The sequence below is a fragment of the Oncorhynchus mykiss genome, chromosome 23, assembly GCF_013265735.2.
Source record: "Oncorhynchus mykiss isolate Arlee chromosome 23, USDA_OmykA_1.1, whole genome shotgun sequence".
NCBI classification, from domain to species: Eukaryota; Metazoa; Chordata; class Actinopteri; order Salmoniformes; family Salmonidae; genus Oncorhynchus; species Oncorhynchus mykiss.
Window position 1 is genome coordinate 49141449 of NC_048587.1, and position 14720 is coordinate 49156168.

General features: G+C 38.6%; 2 protein-coding genes across 2 annotated transcripts; both read right to left on the bottom strand.

Annotated features, from left to right (window-relative positions):
• Positions 1-427: 427 nt before the first annotated feature.
• LOC110503068 (transmembrane protein 130) lies at positions 428-4510 on the bottom strand. The gene is made up of 8 exons (XM_021581426.2): positions 4398-4510; positions 4208-4296; positions 3942-4110; positions 3506-3651; positions 3278-3359; positions 2903-3105; positions 1568-1680; positions 428-774 (listed from the first exon to the last, which is right to left on the bottom strand). Exons 1-8 carry the CDS (start codon positions 4403-4405, stop codon positions 604-606), a joined length of 981 nt encoding a protein of 326 aa, XP_021437101.2. The 5' UTR covers positions 4406-4510; the 3' UTR covers positions 428-603.
• A 4803-nt stretch (positions 4511-9313) lies between these two features.
• tmem130 (transmembrane protein 130) lies at positions 9314-14703 on the bottom strand. The gene is made up of 8 exons (XM_021581427.2): positions 14338-14703; positions 14148-14236; positions 13888-14056; positions 13456-13601; positions 13228-13309; positions 12853-13055; positions 11521-11633; positions 9314-10955 (listed from the first exon to the last, which is right to left on the bottom strand). The coding sequence occupies exons 1-8, from the start codon at positions 14343-14345 to the stop codon at positions 10785-10787; spliced, it is 981 nt and encodes a 326-aa protein (XP_021437102.2). The 5' UTR covers positions 14346-14703; the 3' UTR covers positions 9314-10784.
• Positions 14704-14720: the final 17 nt, after the last annotated feature.

Genomic DNA, 14720 nt, shown 5'->3' on the forward strand with positions numbered 1-14720 from the left:
TGAAGTAGGCCTACATCTCAAGTTAGATTGTATTGTAAGATACCATTCAAATAAATAACATGGTACCTTTGGTAGTCATGAGCAGCAAGATAAATATGTAGAAATAACGGCGAGAGATGTCGATTACCCAACAAATACATCCATTTCGGGGGACAAAAACCAGTGTATAACACTGTAAATATAACAAGACTTCTTGCTGACAAAGACACTTGATTTATCTTTACTTTCATCATTGACTTTCTTGGCATTCCATCCAATAATTTTGTAAACATGTTCTATAGATGTTGACAGCCAGTATCTTTAAGTAATAGCCATCAGAACCGTTCCCTACAGGGTTACTAGCAGGTCTCATCTATCAGCATAAAGGGATCCAAATCCCCCCCCCCCCCCCCCCCCCCCCCCTACTATATGATTCCATATGTGTTCTTTCATAGTTTTGATGTCTTCACTATTATTCTACAATGTAGAAAATAGTAAACATAAAGAAAAATCCTGTAATGATTAGGTGTGTCCACACTTTTGACTGGTAATGTATATTCATCTCAAACTATTCCTTTGATAGCAAACTATTAACAAGCTCAAATCAAAGTGTATAAATGAAGACTAGTTGCGGTAGGATTTGGCGACAGATCTGGTCCCGTGCTGTAGAAGGGGTTGGACCTCGTCGTTCTTTGGCCTGGACACATAGAGATCACTACTGATATCAGGGAGGTCCTGCTGTGGCTGCAGTTCCATGTTCATACTGGAGTAAGTGGCGTTACTGGACTTAGACATCTGTCAAATAAAAAATACATATTTACACTGACACACAAGTCTTTTTTGGAGTTTGTAGGGCTACTATGTCTGAATATTTATTAGTAGTTTCATATTGAACAAGAACAAATGCACTGTGCAAACCCCCATCACTTGACAGCAGTGATGTATGCCGTCATTGTAAATAAGAATTTGTTATTAACTGACTTGCCTAGTTAAATAAAGGTTAAATAAATAACTAAAAGTAAATGTAGAGTCCAGTAAACCTCGAGTCCTTCATACTCGAGTCACGAGTCCCTTGGTCGTGCTAAAAGCTGTGGTTCAACCGTTTTTTAGCCAGTATGTTCAATTATGCAAAAGGAAGAGATTTTCTGAAAACAAAGTCACTACTAAAGTCACTACTAGTCTGAGTCAACTCTGAGTCCTGTTTCTTTACGTAATATGTAATTGTTGTACTGTATGTGTGTCTATAGTTTTGTTCAATGTTGTGTTAGTGTATGTAAGTTGTTTTGTCTGAAACTTTGTTCCTGCTGCTGTTGGACTAGGTCTCTTTTGAAAAATAGATTTTATCTCAATGAGAAAAATCTATATAAATATAGGTTAAATAAAAATAAAATAAAAACTACAAAACCGCTTGACTGTGCTTTCCATGGTTACGACCAAGTTTTGGAATTGATCCTAAGTCAATATGTTAGGTGTACATGTAGATCAACCGTTTGTGGCTACATTGTAGAATGGCCTCATATCTTTAGGAGGAGTATAGAAACAGAGCATAAGATTCTTCAACAAGTCCCTCTATCAGTCTCCTTCTTACCTGTGGATTGCTGTTGCGTCCTTTCTTGTGGCGACAGGCTATAACAGTGATGAAGGCGAGGATTGCCAAGACAATCCAAGCACACATCATGATGAAGAGCAGGTTAAAAGAGGCTATAAGGAGACAAAGAGAGAACTGTTTTGACCATAGTTCAAGGAATAGAAAACACTTCACATACTGTAATATTACAGTATTATGATGATGCAGTTAGACAAGCTTGAATACTGGTCATAAGTTCTACAAGCAGAATTGATTTTCTTTCACAATTAGTGACTGTCATACTCCCGAGTATCTGCATACATGATTATTAGAATGTCTCAACTTTGAATCATGTTCCTATTTAAACAAACCATCATTCTTTCAGTAGTCTGGTTTCAAACAATCTATTTGTTATGCATTAAAATGAGGTCACAAGCTTCCTGAAACTCCTCTGTAACCATACCATCCAGCACAAATCAATTCACCACAGGAGACAAATGCAGTATGGGGTGTGGGTCCTGCTGTTAAATTGCTCTCCTCCAGAACTCCTTAGCTGCATTCCTCAACCCTGCCCACTGTCCCACTGACGTCTTTTCATTTCTCTGAACACACTATCACTCGGTTCAGCTGAAGATTACAGAATGAACCATGAAATCTAAAGAGGTAAATTCTCATCAAAACCTCTTGTACCACCAGAACTGCTGAGGGACACTGTACTAATAGATGGTTCATTTGTACTATATCAAACAATTTATACTGTATTCAAATCAAATCAAAATGTATTTGTCACATGCTCCGGATACAACAGGTCGTATACCTTACCGTGAAATGCTTACTTACAAACCCTTAACCAACAATACAGTTCAAGAAATAGAGTTAAGAAAATATGTACTAAATAATATAAAAATAGTCAAATAAAAATAGGTAACACAATAAAAATAACAATAATAATACAAGTACAGGTTACTCAAGTTATTTTGTACATGTAGGTAGGGGTAAAGTGACTATACATAGATAATAAACTGCGAGTAGCAGCAGTGTAAAAATAAAGGGAGGTGGGAGGGTCAATGTAAATAGTCCAGGTGGCCATTTGATTAATTGTTCAGCAGTCTTATGGCTTGGGGGTAGAAGCTTCCTTTTGGTCCTAGACTTGGCGCTCGGGTATTGCTTGCCGTGGTAGCAGAGAGAAAAGTCTACCGTATGACTTGGGTGAATGGAGTCTTTGACAATGTATTGGGCCTTCCCAAAAAAGTGAGAGTACAAAGTGTGTACTGTACTGTACTATCCTGTAGCTTCTGCCTAGCGTGACTAATGTGGACCAAATCTCCACAGGCCACATGATAACACCAGACTTACGATCTCTCCTCACAAAGATGTTGTAGGAGGTCTGCAGTTTGCTGATGTCGTTGCGGGCGCTGATGTCCAGACAGTGGACTCCTAAAGCTGTGAAGGTGTGGTTCAGTGTCATGGTGTTCTCATACAGCATGGTCAGGTGACAGCCTGTAGGGGTTGCTGATACACAGTTCTGTAGAAACCTCCAACAGACCCACATGGGAGGACTAGAGAGAGAGCGAGAGAGAGATGATGAGAATAAATACAACACATCTACATTGGAAGACTAGGAAACAGAGAGAGGAGAGAGAGAATAAATGAGCTGATTATTTGATGTGTTATACATGTTTAGTATGTTGTGTGTGTTAATTGTGTGGCCTACTGAGAAATTGTACCCACCTTCCATCCACATGAACAACCAGACTGTTGTTTCTGGAAACCTGGAAACTCAAAGGGCTCAACTCAATATTTCTGATGGCGTCTGGAAAATAGCAGAGATGTGCAATACACCTACATTGATGTTGTGGTGTCACTTACTGTATGGTAAACCTAATGTGATATTTAAAAACTCTACTATTTCAAACCAGATAATTATGAACAACAATGATGTGTATTCTGTCTACCTACCCAAAACTGTAACGTCCATGGTGTATACCCCAGTTAGTGGAGTAGAGGTTTTGTTCACTTGGGCCCCAACTCTCAGCCGCAGAGTGTAGTTTCCAGGGGATGAGTAATTATAGTGCACAGACGGCTCCGATCCCTTCAGCACCTCTCTTACAAAACCAGAATATTGATTGATGATTTATTGAGCAAAATTATTCATTGAGGACAACCCAGGGATAACAGGTTAAAGCATTTCCACTTGTTTCTAACGTGGTCCCTGATGGAATACATTCAACACTGACAATACAACAGAAACAACAGTAATCCTTACAGTAAAAAACAGCATCACACAACATCGAATAAATAAATAAATAATGAACAACCACATAATATTTAAATATATAGCCTAAACTACAAAACATACATTCGATGATAAACAGGCAAGTCCACATATGCCTACCCGTTGCCGAAGTCCCAGGTATAGTTGAATCTCGCAGTGCGTAAAGTGTTCATTGGATCGAACAGTTCAAACTTTGTCTCGGTTGGAACTTCCGTGGCCAGCTCCTTGTCCCGTAGATAAGTCACATTTCCTTCCCTCTGAATGAAGCTGAGCTTGCCTGCAATATTTTCTGAGTAAAAATGTAAAAATTATATGTGTTTAGTATACATTTTGTTAAAATAGTGTTGTATTGAAATAATGTTGTCTATGCGTAAAAGTAAACCTACTCAGATGGATCAAACCGTCTGTCGCGAGCCCAAAAACCTGGGGGCTCAGAATCAGTGGAAGTGACATGACGACCAACTCAATTATTTTTCTGAAATCATACACCAGAAGTTCACAAAATGATGTTGAATGTACTGCAATGTAATTCTAATTATTTGCCCAAATATTACACACACAACACATCATATTTACCGATACATTTGCACTTGTGAAGAGGCAGATGGTGTAGGATACTTCAGGACTAAGACGTTTAGAAATGTGGACAGTCTTTAAATGGACAACCTATAATAGATGCTTTGTCAGCCGGTGCTAGCAAATTGTTCATGCCTTCTAAATTTCACAGATACATGTACAAGCTTGAAATTATGTCCATGTGTTTTAACCATGTGCCTGCCTCAGATTACAAAGAGTTGTTGTGTTGTAAATCACTGTCCATGGTGGAGGATACACATGAGTTTATGGCCCACATCAAAAATGTGCAGGACACTTCTTAGTAACGGCCAATTTAAATTTTTCCTCCTACAGTGAACGAAAATAAAAACACAACATGTAACAATCTCAAAGATTTTACTATATATATATATATATATATATATATATATATACTGTATATTCGGGCAAGTAGCGTTCTCCTGTTATCCGCCAAACCCAGATTCGTCCGTCGGACTGCCAGATGGTGAAGCGTCACTGCTCCAGAGTCCAATGGCGGCAAACTTACACCACCTCAGCCGACTCTTGGCATTGCACATGGTGATCATAGGCTTGCGTACGGCTGCTCGGCCATGGTATCCCATTTCATGAAGCTCTCAACGAACAGTTCTTGTGCTGACATTGCTTCCTAAGGCTGTTTGGAACTGAATGTTGCAACTGAGGACAGACGAGGACATGGAGCTTGCAATTGAATTGCTGACAGCAGGAATGTCCAACAGAGCTGATGCCAGATGATTTAATGTAAATTTCTCTACAATAAGCCGCCCGCAAGGTCGTTTTAGAGAATTTGGCAGTACATTCAACCGGCCTCACAAATGCAGACCACCTTTATTGCGCAGTGTGGGTGAGCGGTTTGCTGATGTCAATGTTGTGAACAGAGTGCCCCACGGTGGTGGGGTTGTGGTATGGGCAGGCAAGCTACAGACAATGAACACAATTGCATTTTATCGATGTCAATTTGAATTCACAGAGATTCCATGATGAAATCCTAAGGCTCATTGTCATACCATTCATCCGCCCCCACCACCTCCTGTTTCCGCATGATAATGCACAGCCCCATGTTGCAAGGATCTGTACACAATTCCTGGAAGCTGAAAATGCCCCAGTTCTTCCATGGCCTGCATACTCACCAGACATGTCACCCATTGAGCATGTTTGGGATGCTCTGGGTCGATGTATATGACAGCGTGTTCCATTTCCCACCGATATCCAGCATATTTGCAGAGCCATTGAAAAGGAGTGGGCTGCAGGCTGCAGTCCCTGATTTGAATCCAGGTTGCATCAAATCCGGTCGTGATTAGGAGTCCAATATGGTGGCGCACAATTGGCCCAGCATCGTCCGGGTTTGGCTGCCGTAGGCTGTCATTGTAAATAAGAATTTGTTCTAACTGACTTGCCTAGTTAAATAAAAATAATTTAAAAATGACTGATTTTCCTTAGATCAACTGTAACAAATCTTAGAAATTGTTGCAGGTTGAGTTTATATTTTTGTTCAGTAATATTATCAATACCCTTGTTTGATGTAAGCTGCTTGCATCTCAGTTATGAGCTCAAGTACTGAATATGACCACACGATAAAGCCATACAAGGAGAAATTACCAGACCCCCTGTGAATGACGCCTTTCATCGCTTCTGTGAACAACTAAGTCACTCTAGGGGTCGCTTCTGTGAACAATTAAGTCACTCTAGGGGGTCGCTTCTGTGAACAATTAAGTCACTCTAGGGGTTGCTTTTCTCCTCCGACAATACAACATCTGATTCAAAGGGGGTGTGGCAGATATCAAACCTCTTCCTCTGTAGAATACGTGTACCTCTTCTCCAAAAGGAGGCTATTGAGAAGGGTAGGACCGATTTCCTTTTGCTTACAAATGAATTGACACACTCCACCACTTGACAGGTTTCGTGTCACGCAGGCGAGAGGATGAAGCACTGATCTTTGCTCAAATGAGAAAAGTCCCCAGACCTAGCAGTGTGAAACTAGTCGTCGACCATTCGGTGGTGGAAAAAGTACCCAATTGTCATACTCCAGTAAAAATAAAGATACCTTCATTAAAAATGGCTCAAGTGAAAGTCACCTTGTAAAATACTACTTTATTAAAAGTCTAAAAGTATTTGGTTTTAAATATACTTAAGTGTCAAAAGTAAATGTAATTGCTTAAAATATACTTGCGTATCAAAAGTAAAAGTATTAATAATTTCACATATATTAAGCAAGCCTGAAGGCACAATTTTCTTGTTTTTTTTAGATTAAATATAGCCAGGGTTTAGTGTGTCTGCCAGATCAGAGGTAGAAGGGATGACCAGAGATGTTCTCTTGATAGGGTAGTAGGGGGTAATTAGCTCTCTGGTGTAACTGCCCCTCCCCCTGTATTTCACATAAAGATCACTAGATGTCACCAAATTCTCTCCCCAACATTTTCCCTGTCTGTTACTGTTCTCGCTGAACAAAAAAATGTCCTCTGTGTCATCACAACTTTTGGAGATATTTCAACAAAACAAGTTGATCCAATTTTTTTAAATTTTGAAAGTTCCAATGAAGTTAGATCTATATATGTGTTTTTAAACCTCTTAAGGATCCCCCCCCCCCCCCCCCTTTTCAATTTTCGCCAAAAATTGCGTACCCAAATATAACTACTTGTAGCTCAGGCCCTGAAGCAAGGATATGTATATTCTTGGTACCATTTGAAAGGAAACACTTTGAAGTTTGTGGAAATGTGAATATATGTAGGAGAATATAACACAATATATCTAGTATAAGATATTACAAAGAAAAAAACAACCGTTCTTTTGTATTTTTTTTACCATCACTTTTGAAATGCAATGAAAGGCTACAATATATTATTCCAGCCCAGGTGCAATTTAGATTGTGGCCACTAGATGGCAGCAGTGTATATGCAAAGTTTTAGACTGATCCAATGAACCATAGAATTTCTGTTCAAAATGTTGTATCAAGACTGCCCAAATGTGCCTAATTTGTTTATTAATAACTTTTCATGTTCAAAATTGTGCAGTCTCCTCAAACATTAGCATGGTATTATTTCACTGTAATAGCTACTGTAAATTGCACAGTGCAGTTAGATTAAGAAGAATTTAAGCTTTCTGCCAATATCAGATATGTCTATGTACTGGGAAATGTTCTTGTTACTTACAACCTCATGCTAATTGCATTAGCCTACATTAGCTCAACCATCCCGTTGAAGGGACACCGATCCCGAATTTTTAAATATACAAGTAGGAAAGCCTTTAGATAAATGATCCACTTGTTTAGAATTAAACATTAAGATATTTTTTTTGTAAAGTAGTAACTCCCCCATCCCCTGGGGGCTAGTTACCCCTTTATGGTTATGAATGTATTTCTATTTGTCATTTAAACAGTGACTAGCCCAGTTTGTGCTAGTTTATGCTAACTTGCGAGCTAGCAACTTCACTAACAGTAAATGTTAGTTACCTAGCTAGGAAATGTTAGTAAGCTGCTAGGAGTACTAGCTAGCATCCTTACTACCAGAATGTCTGAGTTAAAATACATTAAAAAAAAGATAACGTAACTTAATTTCAGTTGCAAATGTTTCCACTAGTGACTGATAGCTTTACCGTTAATGCAATTGTATAGCCTTTTAGCTATTTTACACAGCATTTTATGTCATATAGCTAGCTATATAGCGATCTAAGTTTTTAGCTTTTCAATTGGCATCTCTACCCCTGTTTTCAGTCACAGGTGGGGACTGGATTAGGTATGAGCAGTGCAAAAGGTGGGCTCATGAGTTGCTCTCCAATTTTACTGGGGATAGATTTATTTGTGACCTACAGGTACAAATTAGAATTGTGCAATAGCAGAGCATAAGAGAGTTGCCACATCAATGTTACACTGAGTTATGATATTTTTATTAAATGTTATTTCCAATGTTATTTGATGTTATTATTTATTATCCATTCCAATATTATATTCCAATTAAAAATGTATTTTATGAATTGAAAACAACTATTGAAAACCTTTTGCTCCTGAATGTAATTTCAAAGACTGCTGGGATTCAAATTCATATTTAGTTAATTAATTTAGTTAATTAATGTGCAGGTGAGTTAAAAAGAGGGACTTTAAATCAAATCTCCTAATAGTGCCCCTATTAATGGTGACATGTGCAACACCATTTCCCCCAATATTTGATTTAAATAATTAAAATAAGACTACTAGACTTAGCTTTTAAGTATTACTTACTAAAGAATTTCTAAATGAAACGGATTAAATGGAGTTGAACACAATTGTGTGAAACCCTATGCCATAATATTCTACCGGGGGAGTTACCTTTTTTAAATGCTCCACTTTTCTAAAAACAATATTTCATGAAATAACTGGGGGGTAACTTAAAAAGTATAAACTATAGCCATTTATTTCCCTTGATAGTTTATTCGCCTAAGCATGACATTCATCCACAATCCAATTTTCATCCAAACGTAGCTTTTTTTGTGTCAGCAATTATACATTGTTCTTAGGGGGGGGGGGCTAGTTACCCCCTAGTACCCGAAGTACATGAATTGCACAATTTTCCTGTCCTGCAGACTATTCCAAATGTAACGAGTACTTTTGGGTGTCAGAGAAAATGTACTGAGTAAAAGGTACATTGTAGTGAAGTAAATGCTGTCAAAAATATAAATAGTAAAGTACAAATACTCCAAAAAACAACTTAGGTAGTACTTTAAAGTATTTTTACATAAGTACTTTACACCACTGCGAACATTCATTTTGACTAATATTCGATCCTGTCTCTGCATTGTTCAATTGGGGTACATTGTACCATAAAGTGGTAAAAATAGAAAAATATATATCAAATAGAAAAATACATAAAATAACCATTTATATTATTTAATGATTGTGGGTGCGTAACATGAAGTAGGCCTACAACTCAAGTTAGATTGTATTGTAAGATACCATTCAGATACATAATACCTTTGGTACAGTCGTGAGCAGCAAGTAGGTTACAGTCATGAACAGCAAGATAAATATGTTGAAATAATGGCGACAGATGTCGATTACCCAACAAATACATACATTTTAGGGGACAAAAACCAGTGTATAACAATGTAAATATAACAAGACTTCTTGCTGACAATGACGCTTGATTTATTTTTACTTTCATTATTAACTTTCTTGGGATTCCATAAAAACATTTTGTAAATTAAATTAAAATGTTCTATAGATGTTTGTTAGCGGTTTGTTGTTGTTTTTTTCCTCTCACCAAGCCAGTTTTTTTGTATGGAGGTCAAAGAGTGATTACCAAAAATGTAATGGCTTATTTTCAACGTGTGGCTTATTTGATCTAATAGGGGTTTTGTAATGCTTAGGTTGTTATGACTGTACTGATATTAGTAGGATGTGACATAAAAAGCCCCTTATATCAGAGTTCTGCCTGTTATCACACGTGTATCTGCTCTCTCATTGGTTCTGCCTGTTATCACACGTGTATCTGCTCTCTCATTGGCTAGAATGGTCTTACCCGATCTCTTTTTCTCCAATCTGCCTTACATTTTTGAAGACATTCTTTTAATTCTTAGAGTGGCCAATGGAGTATCTGGTCAATATAATGGACCATCTGTGGTGACAGCCAGTATGGTTAGGTAATACCAGCAATGTATATATAAAACTGGATTGCTTATGCTATCTCTTTGCCATTGAGAGGCTTTGAAGCCGTCGGTCTGCATTTTGGCACTCCCCAGTAGGAGCAGTCCTCCATAGGAATGAATGGAACTCTACAGTATTTCAATTCAATGTTTCAGGGACAAAATTACATGTATTTAAGTATTTTTTTGTTTTAGTGGGGATAGTAACATTAGTAATGAAATGTAATTTAAATGTATGCGATAAGGTGTCTGTAATAGAATGAATGTGGCAAAAATGAATGTAGACATGAATAAATGCATTTCTATAGCTTCCCAAAATGTTTATACAATGGAGGGGGAGTGCCAAAATGGAGGCATGGTGGATTCAACACAGCACCACTGATCAGTCATCTAGCGTATATATAAATCACTGAGTAATAATACACATTAGGACACTTCCCTACAGGGTTACTGGCAGCTGTCATCTATTATCATAGAGGATCCAATCCTCTAAAACCCCTTGTATGAATATTTAGTTTTTGAGGTCAGGCTTTTGGCTGGGTCTGAGGATGAGATCATCAGAGGCAAAATAGTGTAAGTATAAAGTCCACACAGACAGGGGAATGTAATCTACATCGGTATTACATCACTGACAATTTATAGTTCAATGTTACTGGTGCCATATATTCATCTCAAACTATAGATTGTTAGCAAACTATTAACATGTGTCTTGAATCAGTCCAACACAAAGCTCAAATCAAAGTGTATAAATGAAGACTAGTTGCGGTAGGATTTGGCGACAGATCTGGTCCCGTGCTGTAGAAGGGGTTGGACCTCGTCGTTCTTTGGCCTGGACACATAGAGATCACTACTGATATCAGGGAGGTCCTGCTGTGGCTGCAGTTCCATGTTCATACTGGAGTAAGTGGCGTTACTGGACTTAGACATCTGTCAAATAAAAAATACATATTTACACTGACACACAAGTCTTTTTTGGAGTTTGTAGGGCTACTATGTCTGAATATTTATTAGTAGTTTCATATTGAACAAGAACAAATGCACTGTGCAAACCCCCATCACTTGACAGCAGTGATGTAGAGTTCAGTAAACCTTGAGTCCGAGTCTGAATCCAAGTCTGAGTCTTTTGGTAGTGCTAAAAGCTGCAGTCCAACCATTTGCTAAGCTACATTTCATTACAATGTTTCACGTTTGTAAGGCTGATTAGATAATACAGTTAGTTATCTGTCATTGCTGCTGGTGGAGTCCGAGTCATGTCACGAGTCATGAGAATTGTGAGTCGAGTCTGAACCAAAACTGAGTCCTGTACTCAAGTACTACAACACCGCTTAACAGCGCTTTTTACTGCTACGAACAGGTTTTGGAGTTGATCGTTAGTCAATTTGTTAGGTATATATCACCCTCATGTGGACATATTGTAGAATAGCTTCCTTTCTTTGGGATAAGTACTGAAACAGGGCCTAACATTCAACAAGTCCCTCTGTCAGTCTCCTACCTGTGGTTTGTTGTTGTGTCCATTCTTAGTGCGACAGGCTATAACAGTGATGAAGGCGAGTATTGCCAAGATGATCCCAGTACATGTCAGGGTGAAGAGCAGGTTAATGGGGGCTATAAGAAGACAAAGAGAGAATTGTTTTTCTACAGTATTACGTGATGCAGTTAGACAAGCTTGAACACAGAATTGATTTTCTTTTTACAATTAACTCCCGATTAGTAACTGTCATACTCCCGAGTATATGCATACATGATTATTAGCATGTCTCCCTCCTCTTGTCTTAACTTTGTGCACCATTGAATCATGTTCCTATTTACACAAACCATCATCATTCTTTTAGTCTTCTGGTTTCAAACAATCTATTTGTTATGCATTAAAATGAGGTCACAAGCTTCCTGAAACTCCTCTGTAACGATGCCATCCAGCACAAATCAATTCACCACAGGAGACAAATGCAGTATGGGGTGTGGGTCCTGCTGTTAAATTGCTCTCCTCCAGAACTCCTTAGCTGCATTCCTCAACCCTGCCCACTGTCCCACTGACGTCTTTTCATTTCTCTGAACACACTATCACTCGGTTCAGCTGAAGATTACAGAATGAACCATGAAATCCAAAGAGGTAAATTCTCATCAAAACCTCTTGTACCACCAGAACTGCTGAGGGACACTGTACTAATAGATGGATCATTTGTACTATATCAAACAATTTATACTGTATTCAAATCAAATCAAATTGTATTTGTCACATGCTCCGGATACAACAGGTCGTAGATCTTACTGTGAAATGCTTACTTACAAGCCCTTATCCAACAATGCAGTTCAATAAAGAGCTAAAATAATATTTACTAAATAAAATAAAAATAGTCAAATAAAAAGAACAATTAACACAATAAAAATAACAATTTCGAGGCCATATACAGGGTGTACCGGTAGCGAGTCAATGTGTATAAGTTATTTTGTACATGTAGGTAGGGGTAAAGTGACTATCCATAGATAATAAACAGCGAGTAGCAGCAGTGTAAAAATAAAGGGAGGTGGGAGGGTCAATGTAAATAGTCCAGGTGGCCATTTCATTAATTGTTCAGCGGTGTTATGGCTTGGGGGTAGAAGCTTCCTTTTGGTCCTAGACGTCGCGCTCCGGTATCGCTTGCCGTGTGGTAGCAGAGAGAAAAGTCTACCGTATGACTTGGGTGGAGTCTTTGACAATTTTTTGGGCCTTCCCAAAAAAGTGAGAGGACAAAGTGTGAACTGTACTGTACTATCCTGTAACTTCTGCCTAGCGTGACTAATGTGGACCAAATCTCCACAGACCACATGATAACACCAGACTTACGATCTCTCCTCACAAAGATGTTGTAGGAGGTCTGCAGTTTGCTGATGTCGTTGCGGGCGCTGATGTCCAGACAGTGGACTCCTAAAGCTGTGAAGGTGTGGTTCAGTGTCATGGTGTTCTCATACAGCATGGTCAGGTGACAGCCTGTAGGGGTTGCTGATACACAGTTCTGTAGAAACCTCCAACAGACCCACATGGGAGGACTAGAGAGAGAGCGAGAGAGAGATGATGAGAATAAATACAACACATCTACATTGGAAGACTAGGAAACAGAGAGCGGAGAGAGAGAATAAATGAGCTGATTATTTGATGTGTTATACATGTTTAGTATGTTGTGTGTGTTAATTGTGTGGCCTACTGAGAAATTGTACCCACCTTCCATCCACATGAACAACCAGACTGTTGTTTCTGGAAACCTGGAAACTCAAAGGGCTCAACTCAATATTTCTGATGGCGTCTGGAAAATAGCAGAGATGTGCAATACCCCTACATTGATGTTGTGGTGTCACTTACTGTATGGTAAACCTAATGTGATATTTAAAAACTCTACTATTTCAAACCAGATAATTATGAACAACAATGATGTGTATTCTGTCTACCTACCCAAAACTGTAACGTCCATGGTGTATACCCCAGTTAGTGGAGTAGAGGTTTTGTTCACTTGGGCCCCAACTCTCAGCCGCAGAGTGTAGTTTCCAGGGGATGAGTAATTATAGTGCACAGACGGCTCCGATCCCTTCAGCACCTCTCTTACAAAACCAGAATATTGATTGATGATTTATTGAGCAAAATTATTCATTGAGGACAACCCAGGGATAACATTTTAAAGCATTTCCACTTGTTTCTAACGTGGTCCCCGATGGAATACATTCAACACTGACAAGACAACAGAAACAACAGTAATCCTTACAGTAAAAAACAGCATCACACAACATCGAATAAATGAATAAATAACAACCACATAATATTTAAATATATAGCCTAAACTACAAAACATACATTCGATGATAAACAGGCAAGTCCACATATGCCTACCCGTTGCCGAAGTCCCAGGTATAGGTGAATCTGGCAGTGCGTAAAGTGTTCCTTGGATCGAACAGTTCAAACTTTGTCTCGGTTGGAACTTCCGTGGCCAGCTCCTTGTCCCGTAGATAAGTCACATTTCCTTCCCTCTGAATGAAGCTGAGCTTCCCTGCAATATTTTCTGAATAAAAAATGTAAACAACATGAGTTTACTATACATTTTGTTAAAACGTATTGTATTAAAACAATGTTATGCGTAAAAGTAAACCTACGATGATTGCTCAAACCGTCTGTCGCGAGCCCCAAAACTTGGGGGCTCAGAATCAGTGGAAGTGACATGACGACCAACGCAATTATATTTCTGAAATCATAAACCAGAAGTTCACAAAATTAAGCTACATTTACTCTAATGCAATTCTGCTTTTTTGCCCAAATATTACACATAAAACACATCATATTTACCGATACATTTGCGCTTGTCCGCTCACAGAAGAGAAAAATGGTGTAGGATACTTCAGGACTAAGAAATTGAGAAATGGGGACAGTCTTCAGATGGCCAACCGATAGTAGATGCCTCGTCAGCCGGTGCTAGCAAATTGTTCATGCCCTTTATGTTTCCCAGATATACGTAATAGCTTGAAATCCTGTCCATGCGTTTTAGCCGTATGTGTCAGAATACAAAAAGCTGTTGTGTCTCACTATTGTACGTCGCTCTGGATAAAAGCGTCTGCTAAATGACTCAAACGTTAACGTGTTGGAAGTCGCTGTTGATAGTGGAGGTATTTCAAAAACATTGTTTTACCTATATTTAACTCGGAAAATCAGTTAAGAACACGTTCTCATAC